Raw genomic sequence first — 19,814 nt, forward strand, 5'->3', positions numbered from 1 at the left:
TTTGCGAGCCATTGATTTTATTCTCCGCTTCTAGTATATAGTTCGACGCGCAACAGTGACCAAGACAGAATGAAATATGTTATCTGACTATGAACAAGCAAGCGAGTGAGACCAGATTCCTATATACATGTAGATGATCGAACGAAGACCTAACTCGCATGGGTATAAAGCAAAGAAAAAATAACAAACTAAAAGAAACCAAAATTTCCATCAAAAGAAAGCGGGAATGTGAATAATCCCTCATCAATCATATTATTCAACGTGTAGTAAGGATCCCCAAATCCAGCTCCAGCATTGACACCAACCTCAGCCATTCCCATCGGTGGTGCCAGTTGCATTCCTGCTACTGACACATCGGGGTATCCCTGCGTCACGGTGGTCTGGATATCGGGGTATGATTGTGGTTGTTCCGTTTGGGAATAGGGTTGATAGTAGGATCTTGATTCGAGGGTTGGGTCTGTAGCTGAGAGGGTGGTTTGGGCTTGGTAGGATGGCCAGGGTGTAGGGGGTGTTGGTCTCTTTGCCTGAAGCGCTGGGTCGGGATAACTGTTCGATGATGGGGTTTGCGTTCTTTCCGGACTTTGGTCTGTTGGGTATACCTGTCGTTGGGGATTTTGAGTTGAGGGTCTGTTGGCTGGGTCGCCCATTGCTACTTCGCTTAGGAAGTGGAGCGGTGTCATGCCTGGTGCCATCTGCTGTCGTGGCTGCGAGGGTTGATTGCCGGCTGAGAATAGTTCTTTCAATTCTTGACCGTGATCTCCTTGGTCTCGTTTTTTGACGAACCAATTGCGGAGTAGGACCAGGATGTTTCCGAATTTGGCTAGTACACGACCTCCATCGCGCGCTGCGCCGGCGCGATACTGTGCTATCACTTTGTCGAGATAGTAGTCCAGTTTGAGGCTTTGCACGTCGAGGATCTGGCCTATGCGGCTGTCTGGTGACATGTAGAGAGAGTAGATCTTGATCAAGCCGACCACTGGATATGATGTTCGAGCTATAGACGATGTAGGCAGAGAAATGAGCCGGTCAATCTCAATTGAGGAGATTATGTCGAGACTCTGGTGGATGGAGCGTATTGTGGATGTTAGAGCATCGATGACAGCAGCCACAGATGCACTTGGCAAGTCATGCGGTGAGTTGTTCACCGTGTTATAGTCCAAACTCATGACTGATTCGTGTATAAAGATACTCAAAACACTCTCAGTATGAATCATCGGTCCTGGAATTGTTAGCAGAATTCAACAATCCGGAAATTGTACTCACCAGTATAGACTTCGCGTGGTACCTCAGCTCTCCACCGCGATAGCCGATTCTCAAACGCCTTGATCTCATGCCAGGCCCTACTATCCGCAAATGTGACAATAGAGCCAACGTCATCCGAAGAGAAGCGTACACCAGCGTCTTCCATGATATTTCCCAGTCTTGCCCACCACTTCAAGTTCCGGTCAGAAGGTAGAGCATCTGGATGATTATCCAGGATTTCAAGACATTCATCCATATATGGTTGCCAAGTGACAAGATGCACTCGCCTCAAAGCGGCGGCCATTCTACAAGAATTAGCATTGATACTGACACAATGATACCAGGACACTCACTGGACGGAGAGATAATAGCACCCAACCCAAGTCCTCCTCGCCTCCGGTCCTTCGGGATCAAACGCCGGACCCGATGGCTTTTTGATAATCAAATCACGGATCATATTGAACCCCTTCTTATTCACAGACAACCGACGATTCATACCAAGTTCCATTGCCATAGCCACAGCCATCTGCGTCATCGTGTAGAACTTGATCTCATCGAAATTGTCCGGCGGCAAATACCAGATAGTACCAACCATAATAGCTTGAAGCAACTCCAAAGTCTTGTGTCCCTTGACAACAACCTCCTCAGCAATCGAACGGTAGTGTTCATTAATGAGCGTCATCTGTGCCTCAGGATTAAATGTCCCAACAGCAATAGCCATAATAGCAAGAAACAGAAACGGCTTCGTCCGCCTCACGTCAGCCATACCCGTCCCAGGAGGGAAAATCACAAACGGAAACTCCGGAGCCATCTGATAAATATACCGCTCAAAAGCCGAAGTGGCACTTTTCAAATCAATCACACCGCGATCAATCATATCAACAAACTCACTCGCAGTCTCATGTTTCGCCGCATCAACAGGTCGTCGCCACTGCTTCGAAGCCGGCTGAGAAATCTGCTCAGCAGATGGACTCCCAGGCCTGGAATACCGCGGTCCGAGAAGCCCACCTCCAGCAGACTCCTTCGCCTCACCACCATGGCCCCGCTTCGTCCCCGCCAAAGTCGACTCCCCAGACCCAGAAAGCCACCGCCGACTAGTCGCAGGGTGATCATCCAAAGACGGCGAACGCTGCGTCGTCGCTGCAGACCCAGCCCTAGACCCAGACCCCGCAAATAACGATCCAGTCGCATGAGACGTCTGCAACGTCGCCGTCAGAGCATCAATCTTCCTCTCCAACTCCGCAACCCGACTATCAGTCTTCTTCTGGCGCTTACGCGTCGGGGCAGTAACGATACATGTTCGCCGCGCTTTCGCGCACCGCTTACATGATCCATCTGGGTGTTCGGGGTCTGGGTCACAACGGACCTTGAGCTGGCGACAGGGCTCGCAGGCGCGAGCACGTTTCGCATCGCCCGGTCCGTCGTTTGGGTCTGGCGATTGGTTGGTTGGGACGTGCTCGGCGCCTAGACTCTGGCTGTGGCTGTATGATGATGGGCCCGCCGGGTCCCGGTGTGGGTTTGAGATTACGTGCATATGTGAGGGTGGCTCCGGGTAATCCGCGGCTATGGTTGTTGGCGTGTATACTCGGGGCCTCCCGTCGCGGGCGCGCTGTAATTGCGGGTCGATGTCCATGTAGTGTGGGTAGGGGGTTTTAGCTGGTTCAATTGGGTATCTGTGTGCATTGTGTGTGTTAGCTTTGGGTCTGTTGGTGTGTTTCGTTGCTGTTTGTTCTATCGCTGTATACCACGCATGAATGATGTGGCCACTCGAACCACGCGGAGGACGGTGATCGCAAACACCGACCACCGACGTGGGTGATCAACGGTCCCAATGAACTGTGGGGGGGCCGGGGTTGAGACTGAACAATGAAACTGCACTGCGTACCTCTCGCTCAAATCACCTCGTACCCCTAGGGCTGGCTGTCATAAAGTGAGCGAAGTTCTTTTCGAAATCTTTCGATGATTTCACGGGGCTAGCACGTGACCGGTATCGACTGGACAAACTACATTTGTTACGGAGTACCCGACAGTTTACTTTGGACTCATTTTCAGTATTAATTCAATTCAGATTAACGCTCAGTAGGATATCAGAAACACATGTCCCAAGCGCCACAACTCAAACCAAGGAAAGAGCAAGAAAACAGTCCGACGACGATGAGACATCTCAAAAATTACTAAATATCCAGATTTATGTATCTAGGATACTTTGTGCACAGGGCATTCTTCCTTCCTATCAAACCAGTCTACAATGCAGTGGCGGTGGAACTTGCAAAGGCACTCCAGGCGGGCCAGGGTCTGCCCAACCTCATAATCCTCCATGCAGATCGTGCACTCAGCTGGTTGACCATCCCCACCAAGACAATCCTTCTCAGTAGCCACAAACTTGAGCATGCGGGCTTCAGGCGGAGGAGGGGGTAGTGGAGGGCCCTGCTCAGGCGAGTCTCGGCTTGCCGCAGTTGGTCGCAGATAACCTTCAATGCAGTCCCGAGTATGGGCTTGACGGGCCTCAATGGGATGATCTGGACCGAGAGGAGGGAATTGGCGACGGCATACCGGGCAGAAGTCAGCCTCGTCGAGTGCTGGGCGACGGGGCAGACCGGCATCACGGTTGGAGAATGAACGGTATTGTCGAGTCCCGGGGAAGGGCTGCCGGCTTTGTGTCAATTGTTCCAAGTACTGGGGTCGATCACTTGAGCCCACAGTGCGGCGTTCCTGGCGAGCGTCGTGGATATGATTATCTCGCTGTATCGCGTTAGCCACTGGTCAATACAGAGCAAGGATAGAACTCACTGATAGATTCTGGAATATACCGGGCATAGTGGAGGAAAGAGAGTGCGTAGAGCGATGACCAGATCCTCGGACATTGCCGAAACCCAGAGGGTTTGGGTTGGGATCCGGCACACAGGGATTGCAAAGGCGTACTTCCTCGCCTCCCCCAAGCGCGGGATTAATGGTCGAAGAGGGTGTGGCAGGCTCATCATCGGTAAGATCAACCACTGGAGGTTGGGACGGAACTGGTGAAGATTCGAAAGGCTCGGAATCAGGAGGGCGGACAATGAATTGCCTGGGGATAGTGATCCGATGAGGGGAACAAGAAGCGCATACAACTCTTCCACATTTTCGACAGTGATGCTTTCTGTACCAGAAGCTGAACACAGTCTCGCAGATCGGACACTCAGTCACATCCGAGTCAGCCTGCCAGGTCGGGAGCGACATGTCGATGAAAGCCTGATTCGGATTGTTAGGACCAGACATGGCTTGGGCTGCCCAATTGTAGGACTCGCGTCTATAACGCCTGGGGAGTTGCTCAGAAGCAAAGGAACGGGGTATTTCGGGGGGAGAAGATGAAAGATCAATGGCGGTGGCATACGAAGAGCCAGCCGAGGCAGAAATCGAACTTCGTGTTCGAGACGAAGGCATCACCATCGAAACAGATCTATGCGGTAACGCAGTGCGGGAGCTTCCCCCGTTATCTCGGGCTGGTCCAGCCAACCCTGCGTGTGACCACTGCCTGGTGTCCTCACCAGTACTCGTCAACCGCCTTTTACGTTCCGATCCAGGGCGGATGGGGAACGCTTGGGGTCTAGAGCTCCCTTCAAATCCGCTATAACTGGCAGACCCATGTGCCTCTGGTCGTTCGCCCATTCTGCCAGCCCGGACCCTCGGCGGCGTACCTGATCCAGTCGGACTGGATGATGCAGTGCTCGACCCAGGCATATTATATCTTATCGTCGTTTTCTTTTTTTTTAAACAAAAGTGGTTTCACCAGTATTTTCCAACGCAGGCAACGAGATCAATCTCGGCCGTCAGGGCGACGGGTCTTCATGGACCAGGTGGCGATAAGGATGGACGATGGCCGAACAGCAGGAATTTCGGACAGGTTTCGACAAAACAAATCGATGTATAGAAAGGGTAGTCCTCTATGCAATCTCAGGCTCAGCCTCAATGACGTTGACGCCTTTTGCCGAAGATTGCATCCAACAGTGAAAGGATGATGCTTATCATGGGGTCAAGATGTGACTAGGCAAGGATGAGGTCTCGTGACTATGTTCTCAGGCGCCAGGATCGTAATATTGCTGCCGGCAGCTGCAAAGAAGGTTCTCAAATAAACCAAGCAGAAATCCCTGCATGAAAAAAAGGAGAAAAGAAGATGATGATGTAGCGTGATGTTTGGCTCTGTTATCGTGGGGCCGGGCGGTGAGGGCGGTGGCGACAGGCAAATTCGGCCCGATCTGCCCGTAGTGCCCAGTTAGGAGCCTCATTCCGCTATGCAGTTGGAGTGATTCAATAGTTTACTTGATATTGTTGCTGTGTTGAACAGGGTGGCATTTTCTACCTGACTGGTTGAGGTATCAATGACAGGCTCCTTATCTCCGGCAGTTCTTTCACGCATAGCCGCAGCCTCCCTGCATGATATTGGGACTAGACAGAAAGCCACGCAGGTCCTGGCACAGCCTGGTCTCAAATATACTTCAGTTTCAGCGGTAATTGACAGGTAGTGGAGCAGTGATGTATATCAAATATGCAGTATGGATCAGAGTCCTACATTTATTACAAATATAGAAGCAAGCTTGGGAAATATAGAAACAAAATCCTCACGTATTATTATCTCGATACTCAAGTTATGTCCTTAAGGATTCATACAAGAATAAAAAATAGAAACAAGATAAGCAAAGCCTCCAAAGGACACTGGCGGCATAAATTCGACGGCCAAAACCAGTCTCCATTAGGTGTACCTCGGGATCACAATCAAAACGCCGTCGCAGCAATTTTAGATAGAGCAAGCAATAGATAGACACAGGAAGGAAAGGAAATTCGTAGGCGTGTCATTAGGGCGCCGGTTTTGGGGTATGACAGTGATGTGGAGGTGGTTGAAGATCGAGAAAAGGGAGGGTGGATGGAGAGAGGGGAGAAGAGAAAGAGTGATGATATAATCCGAGTTCAAGACACATAATTTTGCATTGTTTCTAGTTTTCGTGGTGTGCAGCTTCATCCACAAGTTCTGCAGAGCTGCCAGCAAAGGATGGCTCATCTGGACTAGCTTCATGGATGTGATCATGTGCGCGGTGTTGCGCTACATAACCCATACTTGAAGGCCGTTCGCCTCGTCGGCCGTCCCGTCCCGTGCCATGGCTAGACGCTATTGACCTTGACCTGGAAGTGGAGGTCATTGATAGACCACGTTCTCGAGAAGGTGAGCTACTGTCGCTGAACGGTAGTCGGGCGGTGGGAGAGGGCTGCAGGTGGTTCCCAGAATGAGTGGATCGTCTGTCCGAACCGGGCTGTTGTTCTTGGGAGATAGTCTCGGTGACGACTGGAAGGGAAGTCGAGGGTGCATCTCCTTCCTCAGCTGGTGCTTGGGTATGGCGAGATCCCTGTCGACTGGGTAGCTCGATACCACCGCCAACAGATGTGTTGATTTGCGGTAGAACCGGCGGATGTGTCCCGCTCAATCGCTTAGACTCATGCTCGCCATCCAAGTCTTCATAGGGAACATTACCAGTAGACACATTGCGGGAGTGACTGCCACTGGGAGCATCTGGATCATCTTCATAATGCTCGTTGTAGTCCCCAACAGGCGGGAACAAGCCAGGCGGGGGTGCCCGAGCACTTCGAACCACCTCAAATCCCTTGGCGCTATCCTTGGTCTTTCCTTGGAATAAGCCTCGGAACCAGCCTGTTGCAGACGAGACCGGACCTGTCGGGTCAGCTGGACCAGTTTTCAACTTTCGCGTGCCGGTATGTGAGAGGGGGGGACCCCGGACTCCGTAGTAGAAATCGACCTCACGAACTGCGTAGTCTTTTCGCGATTGCCGTTGGTCGTCCAACTCCAAATCATCCTTTGCTGTCGGTAGATATGCCGGTACGGGTGTTGCACGGCCGGACATCGGGACATCTCCGATTTCATCATCAGTATGGACTGCTCGGCGAAGCGATCTTGACAAGAAGCGCTTGGAGGGACTCTTGCTCGGGGCCTTGCCCTTCTCAAATGACACAGTGCCTTGAGGTCCTTTTCGTCCAGGGCGAGGTGGCCGGTAGTAAGGATCACGGGGACTCATTCCCATCATTGTACCGCTGCTAGGTGAACTGGGGAAGCCAGGTCCAGGGTAAGCTGTTGATGTGGGTGTAGGGAATCCTCCACTGGCGGCACGACTGTGCGAGCCTCCTTGAGAACTGGCATAGTCAAAGTAGGCGCTGGCTCGGCCATCACTGCCCGTGGCGCGGTTCAAAAGGAGAGCGGAACTGCCAGATAGACTACGAGGACGCGATCCATCGAATTGAGCAGACAGACGGTCGTCAGCGTGTCCGAGCATAGCAGCCTCTGAGCCCATACTCTGTCGAGCAAGATCGCGACGTGGTGTACGTCTGGAAAGTTGACGCATACCGAATACCTTGGCGAGACCACCACGAGTAGCTCCACCAGCACCTGCGAGTCGAGCCAGAACTTCGATCAACGTCTGCATGGCATTGAGGAAGAATCCGAAAATAAGCACCATGGCATGAAGCACGAGAATAAGATATCCAATCCAGCCTCGGGCGGCTTCTGAGACCGACAACGATGGAACAAACACCACGCTGAGAATAACAGTCAAGAAGCGCACGATGGAGAAGAGACAATGGTACAGGTTCATGTGAGTAGGACCGGAGAAAGGTCGGAAGGCAAGTAACGTGAGCACAGAGACGACTTCACAGATCGCAAGCATTACCACCTGGGCAATACCCGATGGCTGCAAAGCACCCACAGCGACGCCTCGAGCTATGTTCAAGACGATTGGAACTGCGGCAAATGCAGCGGCATCGTCACAATAGGTGTTGAAAAGAGGACCATACAAGAGCACGGTAGGCAGGTCATCGAAAAGATGTGCTTTAGGCCTTGTGGAGACAATGACGCGGATGAACCAGAGGGAGAAGCAAATAAGGACGACAATCACCAGAGCGGCCAGAGCCACATTGTAAGCGGGGGATTGGCCAGCTATGACCAGCTGGAAGAAAGAAAGGGAGACAATGGGGAAGAGAAGGTAATTGAAGACCATGCGGATAATGTTGCCAACAGTAAATGGCAAATTTCTGGCGCGCAGATCCTGATCGGTGTTGTTTGCCAATTCACGACGAAGCCATCGAAGTCCAAAGGCGATCTGAACCAGCAGCGTGACGCAGACCAAGATGACCAGAGTCCAGATTATCATACCCGGCCAGATATCCTGAGATGACTGCATCCCAACCAACTGATTCATCCTGTCCAGGCCGTACGTTCCATTGAGGGCATAGACTCCGTCGACAATCGGATCCCGTCCACCGGGGTTCACAAAACTTTGATTGAACATAAGAGTCGACCACGCGCCTTGGCTGACCGCTGGCTGGTAGAAACCCGGGTAATCCAACGAAAGTGCACCTGTCAACACCACGTATTGGAGGTACTGCAGACAATCCGCAAATCCGGGTGTGACCAAACGGAGAACATCCTCGTCGCGGCCGTAGTTGCTTGTCCACCTAAACAAATCCGTTGTACCCCAAGGACTATACATGGCAGCAGTGATGGTAGCAATTCCCACCAGCAGCAGTATGACCAGAGGCACATAAGCGAGTGCATTTTTCAGAGACGTGCTGAAGTCGGGCGTGACTTTCACTGTCAAGCAAGCAAGCTGAGCTGCGGAGGCGTCACCGGATCGAATCGTTAACGAGGGGTTGATGGTCCCGAAGCGATAGGTAGAGAGCATATCATGCTGAACGGAGAATGCGTGCAAGGTTGACAGATCGCTCCTGTATGGATGTTAGAACAATGCTACTGCCTGGTCGATCATAGCTTACATGTTGTAGTTGAAGACTGGGCCCATCGGTAGCGTGCCTTGTGTGAGCGAGTCGCGAAACCGTGAAGCATTGTTGAAAGGCGAAAAGCTCAATACGTTAAACGCTGTCATCAAAGTAGTGTACTTGTAATTCGTGGTGCTCAAGTCGATAATCTTCCCGTCCGTCCAATTCGGATTTGTCCAGTCCGCAGAATCCATCGAGGGATAATCCGCCGTTCGGGATACGGTTCCCGATACATTTCCGTAGACCGTCACATTGAGCGGGTGTAGAGAATTGGTGAGGTTGAATACGACGGAGACGTTGGTGGGGACGAATTGTAGCTGAAGAGGGTCCGACTCGAGGATTGTTTTCGACAGACAGTTGTCAAAGTCCAGCAGGACAGCGGCGGCGGGGGAAGCCAGGAACACCAAACAGAGCGTAATCCACCACGAGCTCCAAGTTCGTCGGCGTTTGGAAGTGTCGCGCCAGGGCCGACCTTGCGAAACGTGTAATGCCTGTCGCGGGCACCCGTGTGTCCGTCGAGCGGAGTCTGGGAATCCATCCCGATCAATATCCGAGTAGTACATGTCCGCTTCGGGCATCTGGGATGACCTCCTAGGGGAGGTCAACCCCCTGTGTAGATGATCGAATCCACGTTGTGTTGACAATGGGTCGGTGTCAGGGTTCGTCCGCATGCACCCCGGGGTCGAAATCGAGGGATCAGGTACAAGGATGGGTACGCCTCAGTAATGAGACACCCTGAGAAATCACAGAAGTGAGAAGTGAGAAGGAGAAAAGTGATGCTGCGCCTTGTTTGGTCTGGCCCGGTGGAGATGGCTGACTACTCGAGAGGTATGTTCGCGGGTGCTAATAATAACTTCCCTTTGCTTCATCTATACGGGGTTCCTCTGCTTATTATATTATATCTCCCTTACTACAGACCCCTAGTTACAGATTACGTCTATTAAGTCATCCCTATTCTCTATTCAATATTCAACTATTCCCGGAAATAGTAATCGGCCTTACCTGATCCGCGCTAGACTCTGCAGTTACGTGTACTTCTCTCTATCTCTACTACTTTCTGTTAGGCCGCCTAATTTCAGTTCCGGCTTTCGCTCCCAGTGGTCCGTCTAACATTATAGGCGTTTTGATGTGCACGTTTTGCACGGTTTGTGTGGGAATTGGTCTCAGTCCCACGATGTGGGTTGTCTCACTTACTGCTGATCGATGACCACACAAATTGTCGAGCAAAAGGCTTTCATGTCGATCAATATCGCTTAAGACATGTCGGCGATGCCGTGAAACCAGAGTCACTATTGGGGACTTCTCTCGTGGCACTGGCGCTGTCTCGGGTGACCGCGTTCAAGCCACAGAGACCTGAAGTTGAGAGGAGCAAATCCCGTTTTGGCGAATTGGCTTAGGCGATGGAGTATAGATGGAGTATATGCCTACAGCCACAGCTCCAGGGTCCAATGCCCTGCGCCCTATGCACGGTACAGCGGGTTCTCGGCAATAGTCTCGGTTTTATGGTGAGACAAGCGTGGTGGCTTGGGGCTTGCTCGTATATGGACTGGAATAGCCTCTTGGCTTTTTAAATGGGCATCAGCCAATTTGTAGAGTTATTATAAATACATAATACAAAAATTGATATCAGATGTTCAATAGGTTAGGTGGTATTCTCAACAGGAATAAATATTGGCGGACGGTGGACGAAGTAGAACGCGAACATAGTGTTAGTAGATAGCTGTGAATTTGTCTGAGTTGCCTGATGTGCTGTCAATTGAGACAAAGTACCAAGCAGATGGTAAATCGTAGTTTTTGTTCTCGTTCTTCGATCTTGCTTAACTCATACTCATCTTTCCACTTCTTGTGCGATATCCGAATGTAATTATCACATCTTCTCTATTAAGCACACCCGGTATAGTCCGGCCAACTCCCGAAATCAGCTCCAGGCAAGACCTGTTGTTATTCCGAAAATACAACACATATCTTCCTTTCATCGAGAACTGTCCGATCGTGCCCTTGCTAGCTGTCGACCTTCCCTTTCTCTTCCTCAACACATCACAACCCCAAGCGAGACCTGATCCTCCCCAAGCCACCATGAGTAAATCGAAATCCACGGCTACCGTGAACAGGGCAATTTCATCCCGAGCATCCAATTCAAGATTGTCGGCTTGGAACATAGCAACGGCGCGAGCTCGTACCGCAGACCCAGATTGAGTCACGGATAATCGAACGGATTCAGAACCGAGTCGGGTTGCAAAAGCTCTTTCTTGTTTGCGGAAGGAAACATCCGTCACTGCACTTTCCCCTGTGATGTTGGTTTAGATGGAGACCAATTTCCAGTCGACAGAGTTCTATCATGATGTTTCCCAAAGCAACTAACAGCTGATTTGAATGCTCAAGCAGACACATTGGACATCTCGACATTTGAGTCTAAGCAAGCAACCTTGCACTGAGCTGAGCCGCATCTTTTTAGTTTAACCCAAATTTCAAGACAGCCACCAGCCACCTGAGATCCTCCTCGCCTCCGCCGAATCCTATACACCCCCGTCCAAGTCCAGCCACATGAACACAAACGTTATTCCTGTCGAGAACGCCATGTTTCATGGAGGGATTCCGGACTCGAGTCCACTCATTTATACTGTTGAGATCTAGTTCGACAATCGCTCTCCGGCATGGATATACCCTACGAACCGAAGGCTAAAATCATTATAGATTACCTCGGTTGAAATCAATACACACCGATGCCTGGTCTCATTGGGCTACATTTTGCCTTGGGTATCGCTCGTTCTGGGCTAAACTTGGAACATATACCGCCAATGACTATTTGTTTGTGGTTTTGGTTGTGATGATGGGTGATGCCTGATAGTAGGCAAGGGATACCCTTGAAAATGTGTGATGTGATGGCAGTGTAGCTCATGGTTCTTTCCTTGTCTTAGCTATACGGTAGGGCCTGATTGTTAGCAATGAAGTTCCTGGATCTGCTGCTGTTTCTTTTGCTCATGTAGCAAGGAGTGGGTGTTCCGAATGGTGCGCTGTGGATGTTTATTGGAACATCTGACCTGGGGATGTATTTCGGATCAGATTACATAGACTCCCCTGCGCGGATTTCAAAGAGAGGAATTATACAAAATGTTTGTAGTATTTAGTCGTTTCAACAGTTTAGTACGGTTTTCCATGTGGTACCAGACGATTCTGTGATTTACTGCCATTACATATTCTGTGACGGTTCCCTAGGCGAAAAGAAGTTTGCCATCGATTAGCACGAACCTAAATCATTGAATATCAGCTTTGCACGAAAATAGAAACTATTCTCCTACGCACGTCAGAGGCTTGATGTTTGGGGGTGCAAATGTCTTTCAATAGCCATGGAATGTGTGACTAAAAATGGCAGCCTTGGCGAGTGATTGTGGGGAATGTGAAAGACATTGTGAAATGTGATATCAAGACCTGTAAATACCATATCGGGATTGAATCAATTGCCCTGTTTCGATGTCCCTGGATTTTTCAAATAGTAGGTCGGTATCCCACCATAGACAGACGTAGGGGTCATCCTTCCCACCCCGGATACACGCCATCGTCAGCGACGGCTTTCAGAATGTCTTGGATTAAGATGACGGGTTCAGAGTCATACATCGATATCGCCATTCCATTGACAAAATCAGGTGCGAGTCGGACAGTAAATATGTCCATATCATTCTCTTTATTCTGAACTTGAAGCAGGAGTAAGGTTTGATCTCTGATTGTCTGGTTGTCTGCAATGTGGAACAAGGTTTTCGCTACTGTGTCTCCAGTAACACCTTGAAGTATACGAATTCGTCATTGTATTTTCCGTGGGATGCAGATGTTTAGTACCCCAGAAAGGAAATCTCAGAAAGAATTGCGTTATCTTCAATGTTGGTGCCATTTTCAAGGACGTATTATAGGCTCTTTGATCGGAGAGTGCTTCTCAGGTAGGCTGTGAAGACAAGATGGCAAAGTATCTATGGATATGATGAGATGTGAATATGGGATGCATGAAGGGTCTCTCTAACATCATGTGGAATATGCTGTATGCAGTCAATGGGGGGGGGGAAATATGTCTATTCGTGTCGTTTTTGCTGAAAGCGAAGAGAAGGTGGGCGCAAGGAGAATGACCCAAAGGGCTAAGTGCAGGCAGACTAGTATAATACAGGGTAGGCGGTCAAGCGGCTCATTTCCGGAGAGGCTGTCATTTTCGTCGGTTTATAGTCCGTTCTATGAGTCACATGGGACATTAAAGTCTTGAGAATGTGTTACCATTAGAAGTCAGTGAATAGGTGTAGATAGGGATGAAGTTGACACATCTGGAGTTGGGTGGGTAAGTAAGCAGTGATGAACTCAGACGTCAAGTCTGACAGATCCATGCGGGGTGGTCCGAACCTACAATCCTTACATCTCTATGTCAATTGCAATGACAATGGCAAGTATGCCGATTTATGTGATTTAAAGATGATGTCGGTGTAGAATTAAGTCACGGTGGACATCCAGATAGCGGTGTCGACCATTGCATATAAGTATACAGTATACTTGCAGCTACAATGCATATTGCGTGCAGCTTTCAGAGAGTGTGTAGTCCATTCAGATTGAATATATCCATGGACGGATATCCGAGGACAGCGAATGGGAGGCTTGCAGAGGACAGGGATCCGGCATGCATGTTGCTCTGAAAGTCCCTGGCAACGGTAGGACCAAAGGGGCAAGCCGCCGAAATGGACATTTGATCAGATGCCAGATTGAGAGGCTGGCTGGGATGTCTTAGCGCTTAGCCACGAGGTGTCAGGGTCATAGGGCGCCACAGGGGGCTAAGAGATAAGGACATAGACTCATATGCTAACACAGCATATAAATGTAGAAGTAAGTTATATCCGTACATGTAATCAAATGAGCTTGAATACGCGTCAGAATGTAATTGACTGAATTGCTCGAATATCATAGGAAGATCACAGAGCTCAAAGCGAAAGACCTCGTCAGCGACCCGCCGCCCCTCTTGTCGCAGCCCAATTGGAACTAGCGCAGTTTCACTATGAGACGAGCGGGTTGTCTGTGCTGGAGATATCTTAGTTAATTATAGCTATTTATTATTAGTTAGTAGAGAGAAATTGATTAGAATGGAGTAGGCTTCAAAATAGGTTATACTTAGTCGGCTAATTGTAGCTGGTTAAGTATATTAATATTAAGTACCCCCAGATACTTCCTCCAGTGTAGCTCCACAGCGGCAATCCTGGTACCTGCGGAGTACTTGTATCGCATCCCCCCTGATACGGACATTCCTATTCTTTACGGCTGCTGGTCCAGCTTCATTGCCAACTTCCTTTTGCAATCTCCGAGGTAAGTGACTCTTGCTGTACACCCCCAAGCACATTGCACATGTGCCCGTGTACTTGCACTTGTACCCCGTTCCCCACACCTGTTGACTTTGGGCTAATTTTATTTTGTCTCAGTGGCTCTTTTTCAGGGACTCACCCCTCCTTTCTCTACTAGGCACTTGTTTAGCCACAAGGCTTCATATTCGCTTATCAGCCCCTGTCGATCCCTTTCTCACCTGGGGGGAGGGAATCCTTTGACGAGGACTGGTCTCCTTGTCTGTGCTTAGATCGTGCGATGTGGACTGGATCTACTCAGTACCTTGTTTCTCGATATGCCTCCCGATGACCCATTCTCGTTCCTGCCGGAGCAGCCTCAGCCTCGGCCTCAGCCCCAGCCCAAGCCCACAAAGTCGCTATGGAGGGAGAAGTTGTTCTCCAAGAGCAAGAATAAGGGTGCGTCGCATCAGGAGATCGCAGACTTCCTGGGCTCGGCCAGAGGAGCGCCTGCGCCAGAACCAGTTCCAGTACTGCCGACAGTCGACCCACGATACCCTCCGCAAAATGTTGCCCGTACCCCTTCCTCTAACGATGTCTCCGTCCCGAAATCAGCCCCGCCACCTCCCCGCGACAACTACGCCGCCTTCGACTTCTCGCAGTCTACGCAACCCTCACCAACAAAGCCGCGTAAAGGAAAGGGACTACGTGTCGGATTCTCAAATAAAAACCCAGATGTGATTGGAGAAGGAGGTGATGAGTCGGAGGCTCCTACAATTGAGATCTCGCGTGCTCGCCAACGATCACTCAGTAGCAGCGCGTTGTGTGGAAATGAACCCTCACCCTCAGAATCACGATCTAATTTGCCTGCGCTACGAGTTGACACATCGCTGGGCGATGGCGATGCGCGACCACGGCGAACTGCCACGAAGCGGGACCCCCATGGGGATACCAATTGGAAACCACCCCTTATGCATAATGTTCAGGATGCCGATTTCCTAGCGACATTGTCTTCCAGTGGAAGCGGCTCACGATTGTCATTCCGAGGCGATTCTGAAGAGGCCTCGTTCGCAGAGCGTGTTCGCGACAAGATGTCAGCGGAGGAAGGCCGTGCATTGCACCGTGCGTATGAGGACGATACACCTTCTCCTGGAGCCGATTACGAAGATCTGCCCACTCCTCCCAGCCCTCCCAGCCCAGAACCGCCATTGAAGGAGGATCATGCATCGGAGTCAGGCTATGATACAGCCCCAATGTCGGTCACCTCGACTGCGCCCTCGGTCTCTCTATCTATGAAGTCCATTGTACACTCGATTCGTAATCCTCCGAGTCCTGTCGCTTATCGTCAACCAGAAAATCTCAGTCCCGTTGACACTCGCATGCCCCCGAGTCTCACACCAGGTAGCCCCGGCAAGGTTTCGCCAACACGCGCTAACCCAACACCCCCAGAATTGCCTCCCTCAAACCCCGTGTCACCTCCCAGTCGCGAAGGACAAGATCCACCGCGCAACCCTCAACAACCCAAGTTTTCTTTGCGCAACGTTGCCAATCAGGTCAATGACACTGCGTTTGCGGAATTTAAAGAGTACAATGCGAGATATGAAAGTCTTATCCAACTGGCAGCGGAGAGTGTCAAGCCATTATTCGAGACGTCTCTAACAGAATGGGTCCGGGCTGCGATTTGGTGGTTTTTGCGAGGAAAGACGCGATTGGAAGTGTATGCCCGCTCCCGTTCAACGGCGCCGCCCAGCCTTGCTAGACAGGCCGTGATTGATCTCGGAAAGGCATTATGGATCAATGAGCACATTGTTCCCAGTCACAGCGAATTAACCAAGTACGGGTCAATGAGTGTCGATGCTCTGCTTGCAGTTGCAAGCACCACTGGCGATAAAGTGTTGGCCGATCTTCTTAGTCTGCATCAGATTCTTTCCAACCACCTTCGGTCAGTTTCTATGTCTATCAAGCGAAACAATATCCTTGCAGCGGTTATCTCAGACGATGGGTCACCTACTCAACTGGACACCACTATCTGGCTGCGCTATCCTTTCTACGCGCCTGATGTTTCTGCGGTTTTGTCTGGCGCGGCAACAAGATCGATGTTGGCAGATAGCGCCAGCAAGACGCCAAGCCTGGTTCATATGATGCCTCTCAGCGACACAGGTCGTTACTTCAGCTACGGCAACATGTTTGTCCAAGTCTGCGTGAGCTCTAATGACGACGATGGTCAGCAGCAATACGCCATGCCCTGTGTATTGACTATTGTTCGCGAGCGCGCAGATTGGTATGTTTGCGCGGCGATCACCAGTCAAAGTCAGCTTGTCAACATTTTGGTTCAATCCGATCGCAAGCAAGGACCGACCTGGGAGGATGTGGACTGGCAAGTCCGGTCGAACTCCATGCGAGTCAAACTTCCTCGAGGTTTCGAGTTGAATGTTATATTCAAAGAAGAAGATTTCAAGGGGCTCTGGAACATTGTCAAATATACCCAAAAGTCGGAAGCCAGTCTACACCCCGAAGCTGGCGAGACTGTTGTTTTTGAGAATACCGTTAAGATGTTCCAGTACATGGACCCGGGTACGCCCAGGGCATTCCCTCCTGATCCCTTCGAAAGGTGTCGAGTTCGTCTGTTTGAGCGGTCAGTCACCGTGACAGAAGGCACCGGAACTCGCAATGCGCACAGGGGTTTCAGACTTGTTGTCTTGACCAGTCCCAAGGTGAAGACTTTGAGCAGTATTCGTCATATCCTGGGCCACGGCTCACCGATCGTATTTGGTCTTTTGCGCGGAGAGAATGGTGCTCCTGCTCTTCTTCTCAAGGTCACTGAAGATGGCCGCCAGAGATCTATGTTGATGACTTTCCATGAAGTGGAGGAGCGTACCAGTATTCACTCTGTTCTCCTCGGCATGGTGCCGAAGGAAGGAGAGCTCAAATCTCCCGACATTCCCATCTCATCTTATTGCATTGAGCAGCCGGCAGATCCAGTTAGTGGCCAGTCTCCTGTTAAATATGTGCAGTTCCCCGCCGGAAGTGTGTCTGTCATTGATCAAGAACATGCCTACGTTGAGCATGGCTATGGTCCCACAATCCTATCAGAACATCTGAGGGCTTTTGTCGCTACCGAATGGGGCTCTGTTACAGACCGTATCAACTTAGGTGGGTGTCTTTACACTGTCAACTTTGAGCTATTACTAAATCTATCTAGGTCCTGGTGAATTGAAGATTGGCCTGGATGTTAATCGTCAGAATAGTATGAGCTTATTCCGCCAAGCGCAGCAGGACCTGACTCTCTCGCTTGCGGATAATCTTATTCGTCCCGAGATGCCAGATCAGTTAACAGGCTTCCTGGAGAAGATTACTGTGAAGCCCATGGTTCGCCGGCTAGAGTTCCCTACGATGCAGGGTATGTTCTTTCATCCGAATGATTGCATGCGATACTGATATTACAGATCTCCACGCATTCGAGCAAGCGGTCACTGGCTTCCAGGTCCTTTACGATGGGTATGTTACCTACCTCTGATATTTGGTACTTGCTAATTTGTCCAGTATGGCCACGTCTTTCACCATTTCCCGCCGGCGGATGGTCGTTCCAATCTACAAGAAGTGGGAAGCATCTCTGGCTCGAATCCAAATTGTTCGACAGGAGAGAGTCATTCAGTTGCTGGTGTTCTTCGCCGATTTCCAGCACGGCACTTGTATGAACTTTGTTCTGAAGGGCACCGATCTCATGGAATCGTTCAGCCGGTCTGGAAAATTCGGTATCCGTCTCGTAGATGCCAAATTTGCACTTCCTAAGAAGGACGAGGATCCTTCTTCAAACTTTGTCTGTCTGGACATGCCCGAGTATCCTATCGAACACGACGATCTTGCCATTTCGTTTGATACAGAAGCTGGTGAGCCTATCCTACCTATTACATTTTCAAGGGAAAAGCTAACCATTCAGCCCGCGCCTCCTTCCGAGCTGCTCTGCCAGGATCAGTGCGAGAACCATCCCGCATGGGCTCAATCCGCCGTTAATCCCTCCACCCACGTGACTGCTTACGTGCTTCCCCCTCATTCCCCCGATATCCTCCATGTTTCCCTGTTGGTGTATCATAACCTTCTCTGTGCATACAATTCAAGAACATAGCATACTATGCATACTAGCGAGTCCGTTGGCGCTTCCACGCGTTCCCTACACGCCGACGATGCCTTCAACGTCGTGACAGACGTTGCCCCTCCACTGCATCTCTCCACCACATTCCGTTACTCAAATGATCCCAACGAACTAATTCCCTACTCTGATCTCTCCGTATGCCCCCTCTTTCAGTACTCATTATATGAGATAGAAGTCCAATCTAATAAAAGTAGGCGACGAGCAACTCAACAACCCACGTCTACTCCCGCGCCACAGCTCCCAACCCCTCCCGCCTCGAAGCAATCCTCTCCTCCCTCATCCACGGCGAATCAATCACCTACTCGTCCGGCCTCTCAGCCCTCCACGCAGCCCTGACCCTCCTAAACCCCCGCCACATCTCCGTCGGCGATGGCTACCACGGCTGCCACGGCGTCATCGCCCTCTTCACCCGTCTAACGGGCCTCAAGAAACTAGACCTGAATTGTCCAGCTGATGCTCTGGAGAAGGGTGATGTCATTCTCCTCGAAACGCCGGTCAACCCGTACGGGACGGCTTTCGATATTGCCCACTACGCTGAGAAAGCGCATAAGCGTGGTGCTATCCTTATTGTTGATTCTACCTTTGCGCCGCCGGGACTGCAGGATCCTTTCATCCATGGTGCTGATATTGTTATGCATTCTGGCACGAAGTATTTTGGTGGTCATAGTGATATGCTCTGTGGTGTTCTCGCCACCAAGAATAAAGAGTGGGCGAGCCAGCTAAAGACTGATCGTGTCTTCCTTGGTAGTGTCATGGGTAATATGGAGAGTTGGCTCGGTGTGCGCTCTCTACGCACGCTCGAAGTCCGTATTCAGCGGCAGAGTGATAATGCCACTCGGTTGGTTGCCTGGTTGGATTCCTGTTTGAGGGTTAGGGATCCCGATGCTAAGAGCGACGCTGCTGTTGTGCAGACTGTTCTCAAGGAGATCTATCATGCTAGTGTGCAGAAGGTTGAGGGCGATTGGTTGGAGAAGCAGATGCCTAACGGCTTTGGGCCGGTTTTTGCTATTATGATGACCGAGGAGCGCTTTGCTAAGGAGTTGCCTAACAAGCTGGGGCTGTTTCAGCATGCTACTAGTCTCGGGGGTGTTGAGACTCTTATTGAATGGAGGACTATGTCTGATGCTACTGTTGATCGGAAGTTGTTGAGGGTTAGTATTGGGTTGGAGAATTGGGAGGATTTGAAGAATGATTTGGCTAGCGCTTTTAGAGAATTGCTTGCGTAGATATAGTTAGTATTTGCTAGACATTCTGTTGTTTGCTTTGTACATACATCAGCCAAGTATATCTTGACTGTGTTGATTACC

General features: G+C 50.4%; 4 protein-coding genes across 4 annotated transcripts; 1 reads left to right on the top strand and 3 right to left on the bottom strand.

The window, feature by feature from the left end:
* Positions 1-188: 188 nt before the first annotated feature.
* Positions 189-2,875, bottom strand: N7508_003862 (putative C6 transcription factor (War1); the record flags this gene model as incomplete). The annotated part of the gene is made up of 3 exons (XM_058461928.1): positions 189-1,219; positions 1,264-1,547; positions 1,596-2,875. 3 exons carry the CDS (start codon positions 2,873-2,875, stop codon positions 189-191), a joined length of 2,595 nt encoding a protein of 864 aa, XP_058322505.1.
* A 563-nt stretch (positions 2,876-3,438) lies between these two features.
* N7508_003863 (phosphatidylinositol-3-phosphate-binding ubiquitin-protein ligase) lies at positions 3,439-4,959 on the bottom strand (the record flags this gene model as incomplete). Its single annotated transcript, XM_058461929.1, has 2 exons — positions 3,439-3,984; positions 4,033-4,959. The coding sequence occupies 2 exons, from the start codon at positions 4,957-4,959 to the stop codon at positions 3,439-3,441; spliced, it is 1,473 nt and encodes a 490-aa protein (XP_058322506.1).
* Positions 4,960-6,209: 1,250 nt separating this feature from the next.
* On the bottom strand, positions 6,210-9,632 carry N7508_003864 (uncharacterized protein; the record flags this gene model as incomplete). The annotated part of the gene is made up of 2 exons (XM_058461930.1): positions 6,210-9,003; positions 9,052-9,632. The coding sequence occupies 2 exons, from the start codon at positions 9,630-9,632 to the stop codon at positions 6,210-6,212; spliced, it is 3,375 nt and encodes a 1,124-aa protein (XP_058322507.1).
* Positions 9,633-14,692: 5,060 nt separating this feature from the next.
* N7508_003865 (uncharacterized protein) lies at positions 14,693-19,733 on the top strand (the record flags this gene model as incomplete). Its single annotated transcript, XM_058461931.1, has 6 exons — positions 14,693-17,507; positions 17,557-17,754; positions 17,801-17,852; positions 17,898-18,434; positions 18,498-18,642; positions 18,702-19,733. 6 exons carry the CDS (start codon positions 14,693-14,695, stop codon positions 19,731-19,733), a joined length of 4,779 nt encoding a protein of 1,592 aa, XP_058322508.1.
* Between the last annotated feature and the right edge of the window lie 81 nt (positions 19,734-19,814).

Source organism: Penicillium antarcticum (assembly GCF_028974205.1).
Source record: "Penicillium antarcticum strain IBT 31339 chromosome Unknown utg000003l_segment0_segment0, whole genome shotgun sequence".
In the NCBI taxonomy this organism is placed as follows: Eukaryota; Fungi; Ascomycota; class Eurotiomycetes; order Eurotiales; family Aspergillaceae; genus Penicillium; species Penicillium antarcticum.